Source organism: Eublepharis macularius, chromosome 19 (genome assembly GCF_028583425.1).
Source record: "Eublepharis macularius isolate TG4126 chromosome 19, MPM_Emac_v1.0, whole genome shotgun sequence".
Taxonomy (NCBI): Eukaryota; Metazoa; Chordata; class Lepidosauria; order Squamata; family Eublepharidae; genus Eublepharis; species Eublepharis macularius.
The window spans coordinates 16,879,796-16,892,862 of NC_072808.1; the positions used below are offsets into that span (position 1 = coordinate 16,879,796).

The window sequence follows — 13,067 nt, forward strand, 5'->3', positions numbered from 1 at the left end:
GGGGCGGGGCGATGTGCAACAAAGGGGCGTGGCCCGGCTCCTTTCATGACGCCAGCGCCCCACCCCCCGGGGGGCCGAGCGGAGAGGCTGTGTTGCGTGCGCGCAAAGGAGCTGCGGCGCTGCAGGGAGCCTGGATGGCGGAGGAGGCGAGTAGAGGGCGCTTGCTGCGAGCTGCGCTTGGAGGGGTCCCTGGGCGCACGCAGGGCTGGCCTTCGCCTGGGCTGGCCTTCCTGGGAAGGGCTGGCGGCTCCGGCGCTCCTTGGAGAAGTGCAGCGGAGCGCTTGCGCGGAGGCCTCTGTGTGTGTGTGTGTGTGTGTGTTCCTGGAAGGCTGCCAACTCCAGGTCGGGAAATTCCTGGAGATCTGGGGGGCGGATCCTCAGCAGGGCAGAAGCCACAAAGCCCCCCCTCCCCAAAGCACCCCTTTTCCCCCACGTGAGCTGATCTCTGCTGTCTGGAGATCAGGTATAATTCCGGGAGATCTCCAGGCCGCGCATTTACGAATTATCGAAGGATGGCGGATTGATTAAGTATTTATCTGTACTTAACTGATTTATGTACGTAAGAATATGATGGGGCAAGCCGCTATCTTGACCAGCTATTTATTGCGCTTTCGCACTCTGTCATGTTTTTAATTGGTGCACTTTTAAAAATGGTGATAGATTTCATACTAGGTATGAGAGAACAATGTATTATTCTATGTCACAGGCAAGTCTGTGGCTGTTGTGCTTTTGTACTTGCCTTGTACCTTGTGACACTTCCTGGATATACCCCACCTGGAGATTGGCAACCGTAGCTGGCTGCCCTGCTTTGCAAAAGCCGAACAACAAGAAACCCACACCAGGGAAAGATCAGTGAATAATATTTCTTAAATGCTATACTTAATGCAAAGATAATGATCAACTCTCATGCAATGTTTTCAAAAGACTTATCGTCCAATACACCCATCAAGGTGATATTCGGTGTCCCAATGCAAAAGGGCAGGCAGGGGAGGGGGGCTTTCTTTCTCCCCATTCTTGGGGACTTCCACGTTTTTCAGGAGCCAGACCTGTTTCTGCCTCTGCCGCATTTCTTATCTCTTGCTGTCAGCTGCTGCGTTGAGGGAAGCACGGGAGGGCCTCTGGTGCTTTCTCTTTTCTATCTGAATGCTTCACGTCATCGAAGCAATTCGAGTTCCACTTTCTGTAGTGTTGCCGGTCTCCAAGTGGGAATCAAAAACACCGTGAATGAGCCAATACACACCCCACCAAAAGGTTATAAAGGAGTTAAATCGGCATTATGTAATATCTGCTACTGTGTGAAGCTGTTGCAAGGTTGCCTACCAAGGAATGCTGCTTTGAAAAGGTGTGTTTAATAAATCAAAAACAATACATCAACCCCAGGGAAGGGATTGAAGCAAGAGACACACAATCAAAGTCCATGAAGCAAGATACAATCAAAGTCCACCATGAGTAGCGGGTAACACCCCGTTTCAAACAGAAATCGTCATTAGGTACAGTACAGTAGCTTGCTGAGGCCTGGAGATTTCCCAGAATTAAAACTGGTCTGCACATTACAGAGATCTGTTCCCCTGGAGAAAATGGCTGCTTTGGAGCATAGATTCTCTGGCGTTATACCCTACTGAAATCCCTCCCCAAACCCTGCCCTCTCCAGGCTCCTCCCCCCAAAGCTTCAGGAATTGCCCAATCTGGAATTGACAACCCTACAATGAGTGATATGTGTGCATGTGTGTAGGTTTCAGTGCATTAAAATATAGGAAAAGGTGATGCAGTAACTTAGAAAGTAGGAAGGGAAATCGCTGTGTTATACTGCATATACTTGTCCCTGAGCTGGCTAACCCAGGCAAGCCTGATGTCGTCAGATCTCGGAAGCTAAGCAAAATCGGCCTTGGTTAGTAATTGGATGGGAGACCCGCAGCGAAGACCAGGGTTGCAGAGGCAGGCAATGGCAAACTGTTAGTTTCTTGTCTTGAAAATTCCACCAGAGGTCGCCATAAGTCAGCTAGGACTTGATGGCACTCTCCACCACTCCACTGCATAAGCTTAGGGGCATCCTTAGTGACTCCCTCCCCCATACTCCCATTTCTCTAGCTCCTTTGGTTGTATGCCTTTCCCCTTATATCTCCACAACAACAGGGGCTAGAGACTTACTTTATACACAGATTGAATCAGAGAACCTGATACACAGATTGTTAAATGTTATGTTATAATAATATTCCAAATGCAGATTTTTTTTAAAGCACAGTGGCTGATGGAGGAAATAGCTGAGCAGAACAGGAAGATCCAAAACCCCCTGCCACACACAAACACGTGGCGGCTGTGCAAGCGGCAGGTTTGGAAAAGATAGAAGGGCTTGGGAGAACCCAAGAGGTGCGCAGATGTGCCATGATGCTGTGAGGAAGCGCACGCACACACAAAAACACTGCTACCCAATAGCATCAAGTCCAGGTCAGATACATCTGTGTCAAAGCAGTCTCAGTGGCTATCCCCCCTCCCCCCTGAAGGCCTTTTTTCAAAAATGATAGCTATAATGCTATCATAACTATAACCATAATGCTAATTCATCGTTGCAGTAGATGATATTTTCCTACTTTAATTTTTGTTTAGAAAAATAAGTTTCTAGCCCTTTTTGTTGCGGAGTTATAAACAAAAAAGTACTGGCTGCTCCTTCATCCTTTTAGCTGTTTGGGTTGCAGAGCTATAGACTCTTTTTTTATAAAAAAAATGGAAGTTGGAAATGAGTACATTATCACACGAGAGCATTAGAGTGTTATGTCCCAATAGCGATAATGCTATTGCAGATTAATTTTTTTTTTAAAAAACCCTGAAATGTCCCCTTTTAGTGGGGATGGAATGGAAACCATGAAGGGCTGAGGCAAGAAAAAGGTGAGGGGAAATCTGTGTGGCTGCACTGCTGTGAACGCCTCTATATTTGAAGCAGCAACAAGAGTTACACTGGAGAATTTTGTCCTCGTGGAGGCAGCCTTGGTCTTCCTAAGAGACCGGCTTGAACTTCCCCTCTAGAAGGTGATTCTCTGGGAGTCAAAGCGCTCTGAGCCTGGAGTTTCCTGGCTGTCCCACTGGAAAGATCTGGGTTCCCAGGTGGCAAGCTACGGGCAAGCTATGTGCTGTCTTGTCCCGTCCCCCCATCTTTGTTTTATACTACATCCAGCATTTTGTTGGCACTGAGTAAATATGGGAGGGATGAAAGGAAACCTATGGGGTATCTGCCCCCCCCTCATCCTTTATTTCTTTCTACCCTCTTTTAGGTCCATGCTACAGAGATGGCAACGGAAGGGGAACCCGGCAGCCTCATCAAAATCGTTCACCTCTTCTTTCTCTCTACTGCCTGGGGGATGCAGCTATGGGTGACCTTCATAGCAGGTGAACGGGGGCAAAGCTGAGCCTGCTTGGTCCCAAAGACCAAGTTAGAGGAATGAAAGTGTGTGTGTATAGGGGGGGCATTCTCTGTGCCATTCCCAAATCCCTTTCTCTAACATACTCATACCCTGATAGGGATCCCAGACCCCCAGTGGTGGCGTGGGGGGGGGGCTCCGCTCCCCACACTCCGCCCGCACTTACCTGAGCAGCGGGGGGGGGGGCGCAGCTTTCTTGCGCACTCCCCTGCGGCATGGCACGCTCCCGTGTGCCGCAGCCGCCAGGATCGGGCCTGTTTTGGCCCAGATTGGGGCCGCTGTGGAGCGTGGGAGCGCTCCTGCACTTCACAGCGCCTACAGTTCTTCAGAATCACATTTCCCAGGATACACGGCACCCGGCAAGCCTGATTGACAGGACAGTCAGATCTCATTGTAATATAAACACCTCAATGCTGAAGTCATACTTTTTGTCATGGGTTCGAAATTCTTCTGGGAAGTAACACATTCAAGGTTAGTTGCAAAGTGAAAACGAGAAAATGTTTATAGCTAAAAGGAACTTTCTCGCCTCGATGCAAGATTGAGCTGACTTGTCGTTCCATCACAGAAGCCAGGGAGAAAAAATCCGCTACCAAGGCAAATTTGCCTCCTGTGTGTGTGTGTCTTTTGCTGGAATGTGCTCACACACAGATTCTAGAAGAGGAATCCTAACAATGTCACCCTGTTTCCCTTCTAAGGCTTGAAGCAAAACCCATCCTGTCTTTGGTAACTTCACTTCTAATTTTTCCTACGCAGGGTTTGTTCTTTTCCGGGGTGTGAGCCGACACACCTTTGGGCTGGTCCAAAGCAAGCTGTTCCCTTTCTATTTCTACACCTTGCTTGGCTGCACTTTTCTGAATCTTGCCGTCTTCGCTATGTACCATCCACGCGATCTACTCAGTACTGGGGAAACAATCCAGGTACTAAGCAATCCTCTTAAAATTTTGCAACTGTTTAGGGGGACCAGAAATGTGGGCGGGAGATGCTGGTTTTACATAGGCATCTTGAACGTTTCTTAGGCTTTCTAAGAATCTTGTCAACTATTTTTTACTTTAATTTTTTTATTTTACTTTAAACTTTTATTCTGCCCTCCTCGCAATGGGCTCAGGGCAGATTACAACAAATTAAAAACACATCATATAGTTTGTACACCATAAAACAAAACATTTTAAAACATCCAACAGCAGTGCATAACAAACAAAGTAATAACTAGATGGCAGCAGTCAATATATGCTAATTAAGAAGCCAAGATGGCGAACAGTTCTATGTATAACTATGTATAAAAGGTACAAGAATGTGATCAGCCACCACTCTGACCCTGGGAAGACTCCTCGGCCATTTATTTGAGCATTAACTTGGCTGCTCTGTTGTTCGTATGCATATTAGAAGATCTCCAATTTACACACACACACACACCCATCTGCCTCCCCTGTACAAGTTTCTCTACATGAGACATATTATACGGGGATGCTCAAGTGTAGGGAGACACAATGTTAGTTGGGAAGCGTAGTTTAAAAAGACAGGGCCGAAGGCTCTGAATTTCACCTCTCTACATGAGGGTAGAGTGGGTGTAGATCACTTCTCAGAGGGTTTGTTAATTTCATCTTTGCCTCCCCAAAGGGGAGGTGAAATTGACAGCGCCTTAGAGGAGGAGGTGTAGCTCCGTGGTAGATAATCCGCTTGGCATATAGAAGGTCCTGGGTTCTGATCGCTGGAATCTCCAGTTAAAAGGATCAGGTAATCGGTGATGCGAGAGATCGCTGCCTAAGGGTCTGGAGAGCTGCTGCCGGTCTGAGTAGACAATTCTGATTTCGACAGACCAATGGTCTGAGTTGGTATAAGGCAGCTTTGTGCGCTGCCCACAGAAGACCACCTGAGATTGGTGGGCTGAACACTTAAGTGAAACCTCAGAGAGTCAGGCCTGTTATGTCTCTTCTCTGTAGATTGTGCTATTTTTCCTCTGCCTTGTCCTGGCTGCTGCAAACGCCTCCTGGTTTTCCCAAACCACCACGAAGACCATGTTCAAGATGCAGGAGATTGAGAGAGAACACGGTCTCGGGGAGGAAGTGGGGATGTCATCCCAACGGGAGGCTTACCAGCGTCTGAAGGAGAGGGACGCCAAGTATCGAAGCCTGCGCCAGAAGTTCTTCACATTCCACGGCATTTCCTCCCTCTGCAACCTGACTTGTGTGGTCTGCACAGGGGTGAATCTGGCCTTTTTAGCCATGCACCTGGATAGCTTGTGAACCAGAAGAGAAATTACCTTGCTTGTCCCTTTCTCTCCCTCTGTTCTTGATGCAGAATTTCTACTGAGGCACAATGCTCTGGAATTCCTTTCGGCAGCCTCTGTTTGGGCCTCTGTGATTCAGCCCAGTGGAGAATAAATGTGGCAGCAGTGGGGACTTCCTCATCCTGAAATGGCCAGGTGTGAGAGGATTCGCACCAGCGTCCCAATAAAGGGAGACCCCAGTCAGGACTCTGGGCCTCAGTCAAACCAAGGCAGAAATGTTGGCAAAATAAGAGAAAAGTTTTTTGGAGAAAAACTCGAATAAACTGATACGCTTCAGACAAATCTGGCAGAGTGCATCCCTCACACCCACTTTTACACCTTCTTACACACAGACTCATTCAAGATATTGTTTACAATAGCAAGATAGATCCAGAGGAGTTAGCCATGTTAGTCTGTAGTAGCAAAATAGTAGAGTCCAGTAGCACCTTTAAGACTAACCAACTTTATTGTAGCATCTTGAAGGACAGTATATAAATCGAATGTTGTCATTATTAGCATAAGCTTTCAAGAACCACAGCTTTCTTTGTCAGATGCATCTGATGAAGAGAGCTGTGGCTTTCAAAAGCTTACGCTACAATGAAGTTGGTTAGTCTTAAAGGTGCTGCTGGACTCTTTACTGATAGCAAGATAGCTTACAAAAGACAAACAAGCTTAAGTCAGTAATTTCTAAAAAGTTGGCAGGTTGTATAAATTATAAGGGGTGACATTTAACACTTCTTTGACACTGCTCGTTCTCTCTTGAAGAACTAGATCAGGGGTGGCCAAACTTGCTTAATGTAAGAGCCACATAGAATAAACATCAGATGTTTGAGAGCCACAAGACATGATGCACTGAAGTGGTTTCAGATGAGGAAGTGGGTTTGGGGGCGTGTCCTGAAAGTGACATCACAGGAAGGGGTGGGGTTTTGGTGCAGTATGCTGGAAGTGACATCATCAGAAGGGGTGGAGCTTGGGAAGAGCCATCATCTGACTTTTGACTTGGAAGTGACAGCACAAAAGTGATGTCACATCCTTGCTAGGCTTCACCTCAAAGTCCCCAGATATTTTTTGCGTCAGACTTGGCAACCCCAATATTTTTATTGAAAACGTGAAAGACATGGAAAGGAAGAAGGAAGGAAAAAAGGAAAAGGGAGGGAAAGACATGGAAAGGAGGGAGGGAGGGAAATAAACTAAAATAAAATGTATGGCCACGGTGATACTCGGAGACCTCCAGGAGCCACATAATATGCCTAGAAGAGCCACATGTGGCTCCCGAGCCACAGTTTGGCCACCCCTGAACTAGATGATCAAAGGAGAGCTGGCAAAACAAAGTCCTAACAACGAAGCGTTTTCAAAGCCATGTCCTGCTGTAAATCCAAAACACTCCTTTGTCTCACTATCTTTACCTACCTTTAAATTTCTAGAGAGAAACAGTGAAATGAAAGTGGGGGGGAAAGGCAAATGGGATAGAGGTTGTCGAGACTCGTTCCCGTAATGCCTCTGGAAAGAACCAAACTCAAAGATTATATAAAATTATATAAAATCCCTTAACAGTAGGATGAGATTAGATAATGTACCAGCCAACAAATGCTGACTGAGAGCTATTGAAATGCTCTTTGGTCTTGTCCCTTCAGCGTCCATTAAGGCAGACTCGGGACAGGCGCCTAAATAAATGTCATGTCAGCTTTGACCCTTTAGAGTTAGTAGTTTTCCACTATAGAAGAGCTTTGAAGATAGCCCTAAACTTGGGTGACTGAATTTATTTACTTCATTTGAATTTATTTTCTTTGTTTTAGTTAGCTGCTGTAGAACAGTGGTTAAGTGGTTTGGCTGCAAATCAGCACTCTGCTTGTTCAAATCCCACTCCTGCCGTGAACTCAGTAGGCGGCCTTGGGTAAGCCACTCCTCTCAGCCCCAGCTCTCCAGCTATATTGTGATGATAATAATAATTTGTTCACCATTCTGGGTGAAGCTAGAAGAGAGTGATCTGTCTAGAAGAAAGGTGTATAAGCGCAGTTATTAAATTTATACCCCACCCTTCTCCCCAGCGGAGATCTAAAGCAGCTTACATCATTCTGCTCTCTGCCATTGAATCTTCCCAACAACCCTGTGAGGTAGGTTAAGCAGAAAGTGTATGAATGGCCCCAGGTCATCTCCTGGCAGAGTGGGGATTCGAACCTGGGTCTCACACCACACTCAACTCAGCCATGAGTTCGGGTTGCTTCTGCAAATGCCCAGATAATGTGGAAATGCCCGAGCCTGAAAGCAGCTGTAAAGATTGCAGCAATATGCTCTAAGTAGGAGTGCCTGCACTGGTCATGATGGGAAAAGATGCAATGGGGCTGCATCCTTGAGGAATCTCCGGCTAGAGACATTCCTAGCTTCTCAGAGCTAAACTACACGAGACTAGTTACACGAGGACGCACACGTGAAGGGAGTCGCAATGTTAGCCGGGAAGCTGAGTTTTAAAAGACAGATCAGAAGGCTCTGTCAATTTCCCCTCTGTACAGAGCCAGCAAAGATGGCTCCTCAGAGGGTGTGTTAATTTCCTCTTCACCTCTCCAAGGCTGTGTCAGTTTCACCTCCCCTTCTAGGAGGCAAAGAGGAAATTAACAAACTCTCTGAGGAGCCATCTTTGCTGGCTCTGTAGAGGGGAAATTGACAAAGCCTTCCAATCTGTCTTTTAAAACTCAGCTTCCCAGCTAACATTGCGACTCCCTTCACGTGTGCGTCCTCTTGTAATTCATCTCTTGCACTTTAGCTCTCAGACTGTAGAACTAACCTGTTGTGGTAAGTGTAATTTGTGACTTTTTTTGGTTTGGTTTACCGCACCAATTGGCTTTCTTTTAACACAGTTTTGCCATTCCTGGCAGGCCCCCACTCTGCTCTTAAAGCCCAGTAGTGTTGCTTTTATACGTGTAATGAGAAAGAGATGTAGAGAGAAGGGAGAACTTCCAGATGCGTTTTCTAAAGTTTCCAAAATGTTTGGCCTCTTGTAGTATGCCTTTTATTTTTTTTACTGACGGACATTTAAACTCTTGCATTTAGTTTAACGCTGACAAACAGCAAGAGGGGGAAAAAAACGTGTTTAGAGACAAATATTGGCAAAATACCTGACAGAAGGTCAATCTGTTGTACAGGCTTGGCTGTAGCTTGCTTTAACTTTAAGACTGGTTGTTGTGGATTTTAAGACTCTTTGATGCAAATCCTTCATAACTTTCTCGAGGCCCACACAGCAAGGTGGTGGCAGAAGTGGGATTTGAATTTTAGCCGCTCTCCTATTTCCTGCATCGGCTGGAGAGAAGACTGGCTTCTTGTATCTTTGGTTTGCTTCCTCTGTGTGTACACGTTCACGCTTGGACATGCTGCATTCTGCTACAGGCTTCTTTTTCGTCTTTCTGTACCAAAGGATCAGCAATAAACTTACAAAGTTCTCCAGGAGTTTTAAACCTAAGAAGAGTTGGCACTTTTCTTCCTATTAAGGCCTGCTAAGCGAACTGCTCTGACCTGGTCATCCCAGGCAAGCCAAATCTCATCAGTTCTTGGAAGGTTGGTCTTGGTTAGTAATTGGATGAGGAAGGCCAAGGACCAGCCCTTTCCACCACTAAGCAAAGACAAGCGGCATGTGGTTGCTGAACTCAGTTATGGGGCCAGTCTCTTAAGCCATGAGCTGCCCACTCCACAAATCGGCTTTGTAGAAGTTTTTTCCCGCAAGCCTGGAAATTCCCCTGGGCAGTCCTGTTTTGTGGATTTCCCTGTCTGATTGAGAATCACATCCTTTAAAAAAAATAAGCAGCACATGAACAGCCTTGGGTATTGCATCTACCTGAATGCATCCACCGGGATTGAATCAAGACTTGAGCTTCCTGTCTCATACATTGTTTCAGCAACGTTGCATCTCTGTATTTGGAATTATGCTTGTTTTCAGATTTCTGCAATCTGTTGTATTGTTTATTGAATGTCACAGCCACGGATTGTATTGATTTACACTGTGAAATCCACCTTGAGTCCCAGCGAGAAAGGTGGACTATAAATCACATAAATAAATACATAAATGAATTGCCAGTGCTGATTTCTTCACCCCTACTACCCCTCTGCATACCCGTCCCTGTCCATCACACCTGCTATTGTCCTTCACTGGCTATTGTCCTTTCTCTGCTATTGTCATTTGGCATCTGAAATCACTCCAATCTCCAAGATATCCAGGCCAGTTTAACTAGGGATCCTGACAGTGTTTTGCCATCATCTGGGCATGGAGCAGGGGTCATTGGGGGTGTGCGGAAGGGAGGTAGTTGTGAATTTCCTGCATTGTGCAGGGGGTTGGACTAGATGACCCTAGAGGTCCCTTCCAACCCTATGATTCTATATAAGGACAGACGGACTCACATTCTAGCTGTATCTGAAGAAGTGAGCTGCGAGTCACGAAAGCTCGTCTCCTACCACAAATTTTGTTAGTCTTATAGGTGCTACTGAACTCTTGCTCTTTTCTACAGCCTTGAGTATATTGTGTGTGTTCCCCAGGAAAGACTCCGGAAACAAGGGCCACCGTCTTTCCCCAGCCTCCAGTTCAGTATTGAAGGATCACATAACCAGGCAGGGTTAACCGAGACATACACACACCCCATTGTTTTCCTCCGGCCGGGCCTCCGTCGTACAAACCAGATCTATCTTATCTTCCTCTGACAGCACAGGCAAGAATGCAATTCTGTTCCTAACTGATCTGGTCTTACACAGCACAGAGAACGGAGCAGAGGAAATGGGGACCATTGTACCTACTTCCAAAATGGGAGGTGCGTTGAATGAACAGCAAGCGCTGCTGTATCACTCCAGCTATCTCTGACAAATCTGCCTCCCTCCCCGTTACCACATGTGCTGAATGAAATAGCTTCACCAAGCATCCTGCTCCATAAGCCATAGCCAACAAAACTAAGAAACGTTCCTCTCCAGACATCTGCCAGTCCCAAATTCTCCACACAAGCATTCTCCAGGCTACAATATGGATACGCCACAGCTGAGGTTTTGCAGAGGGCACTACCGGCCAGTGCTACTCCGGCTTCCAAGTGTGTGTGAGGGGGGATGTCCTCTTTCTCTATCTGGCAGATCTCCCAGCTGCAGTGGGCAATCAGTGGACATGAGCTATGAGCCCAAGGCTTCTGGGCCCAGCCTTGATGTAAAAGGAGAATGCTCTATACATCCGTCTCCCATCTAAGTTAACTAGGAGGCTCCAATTAGTGCAAAATGCTGCAGCTCGATTGTTATCAGGAGCGAGCAGGAGCATGAACGTCACTCCCATTCTACAGTCGCTCCATTGACAACCCATCAGTTACCGTGCTCAATTCAAGATACTGGTTATTACATACAAAGTACTTCACGGCTTTGGTCCGGCATACCTTCAGGACCGCCTTCCTCTCTATGTTCCTCCACGGCAGCTTTGGTCATCTGAACAGGGTCTCCTGCAGGTGCCAGGCTGTGCATGGGTGAAGTCAGCAGCAGCCCGTACATGGGCTTTCTCTGTGGTGGCCCCTACTCTGTGGAATGGCCTGAGGAAGTCAGAAGAGCCCCCACTCTCCTGGCTTTTCGTAAATGACGCAAAACTGAACTATTCAAAAAGGCTTTTTACTCAAATGGGAGGGCTACGTTGTAGGGATGGGGTCTCAGATGCTTTGCTAATGAGTTAGGGACCATAGACTTCACCACTATATTGCCTTATATATTATCTGCTGCTTTAAATATGTACTCCTATGTACCACCAGTGCTCCATGTTGTCTAATGTTAGTCCTAGAATTATGTTCTGCTTCGGTATTTTTTCTACTCTATATTGGATTCTTGCTAATACCATGTCTTTTAAACTTGTATCTATTTACCCTATGGCATTGTTTATAGAAATGTCCTTGATACTGTATTGAAATGTCCTTGATACTGATTGTACTAATCTCATACTGTGTAATCCGTCTTGAGTCTCAGTGAGAAAGGTGAACTATAAAAGACATAAATAAATTCACGTGAAGGATAGAGGGGGTTGGGTGCGGCCGGTAGCATCACCATGTCAGATCCACAGCTGTTGTGAGGAACTGTGTGAAGAAGTACTTTCTGTTTTAATCTGACGTGACTCTACTGCCCAGTTTCACTTGGTTCTTCTAGAGGGAGAGGAAGGAAAAGCTCTGTTTACCCATCTTCTCCACACCAAGCGTACCCACATGCTCATGGTGCGGACACTAAACGCCATTAACAGTGAAATCCTAGGCAGAGTTACTCCAGTCTAAGCCAGCTGAAATCAATGAGCTTAGATTGGAGTAACACTGTTTAGGATTTCACTGTAAGTCCTCAAATTAAAAGCAACCCATGCTTTGGGTACCAGCAGAGCTAGCTTAAGATATTTTGGCATCAGAGGTAGGAAATCAGCTCGGGTATGTGGCTTCCAAGGGCAGGTATAGCCTGATACCATCAGATCTCAGAAGCTAAGCAGGGTCAGTACTTGGATGGGCGACCACCAAGGAAGACTCTGCAGAGGAAGGCAATGGCAGACCCCCTCTGCTTCTCACTTGACTAGCTGGCGTCACTGTAAGTCACTTGTGACTTGATGGCACATGCGCACACAAGGGTGTAACCCAAGCTGATGGCCCAGCTCAAGAAAATTGGCATACACTGGACTTATTTTTTTGCACATAACTGGGGGAGGGGCAGAGGTTGGGGGCACAAGGTTTAGCATGTACTGTATTCTGACCAGGGCTTTTTTCCAGCCAGAAGCTGTGGAACAGCATTCTCGCACCTCTTAAAAATACTCACGGGAGTGGTGGGTGTTTGGGCCTGAAACAGCCAGGAGCTGGCTGCTGCTGGGCCAGGAGTGCCGATCTGAGCTGTTTCGGGCCCGTTTCAGCCCAATTCAGGCTAGGATCATGGGAGTTCTCTCCCATGCAGCAGCAGTGTGTTCCAGGCTGATTTGGGCCCTAATTGGGCCCCTGTGGAGTGCAGGAGTGCTCCGGGGTGGCCACGTCCTGCATGATGATGTCACTTCCTGGAAGTGACACCATCGTGTGGTCCTGGGACAGTGTATGCATGCAAAGCTTGCGCGCGTATGGTACCCAGTGAGTTCCACCAACTCTTTTCCCAGAAAAAAAAGCCCTGGTTCCAACCACTACCTGCTCAAGGCATGGATAAACCTGGCATTCACAGGAACAGATGACTAGTTGTAACACATTTGTAAAGCTTTTTTAAAAAAACTGGTGCTCTGATTTGGGTGCTAGTTATGATAATTGTTCTAGTGTACCATCTGGTCCATTAATCATTTTGACTGTCACCTTGTTGAATATCAACAAAATCTGTTGTGAAAGCTGCCACCCGGATTCTTTATTTACCAAAATATCATATAATTATACAGAAACACTTTG

At 46.5% G+C, this 13,067-nt stretch overlaps 1 protein-coding gene across 1 annotated transcript; it reads left to right on the plus strand.

Moving 5' to 3' along the window:
* Positions 1-63: 63 nt before the first annotated feature.
* TMEM205 (transmembrane protein 205) lies at positions 64-5,982 on the plus strand. The gene is made up of 4 exons (XM_055003849.1): positions 64-146; positions 3,267-3,381; positions 4,167-4,330; positions 5,354-5,982. Exons 1-4 carry the CDS (start codon positions 135-137, stop codon positions 5,654-5,656), a joined length of 594 nt encoding a protein of 197 aa, XP_054859824.1. The 5' UTR covers positions 64-134; the 3' UTR covers positions 5,657-5,982.
* Positions 5,983-13,067: the final 7,085 nt, after the last annotated feature.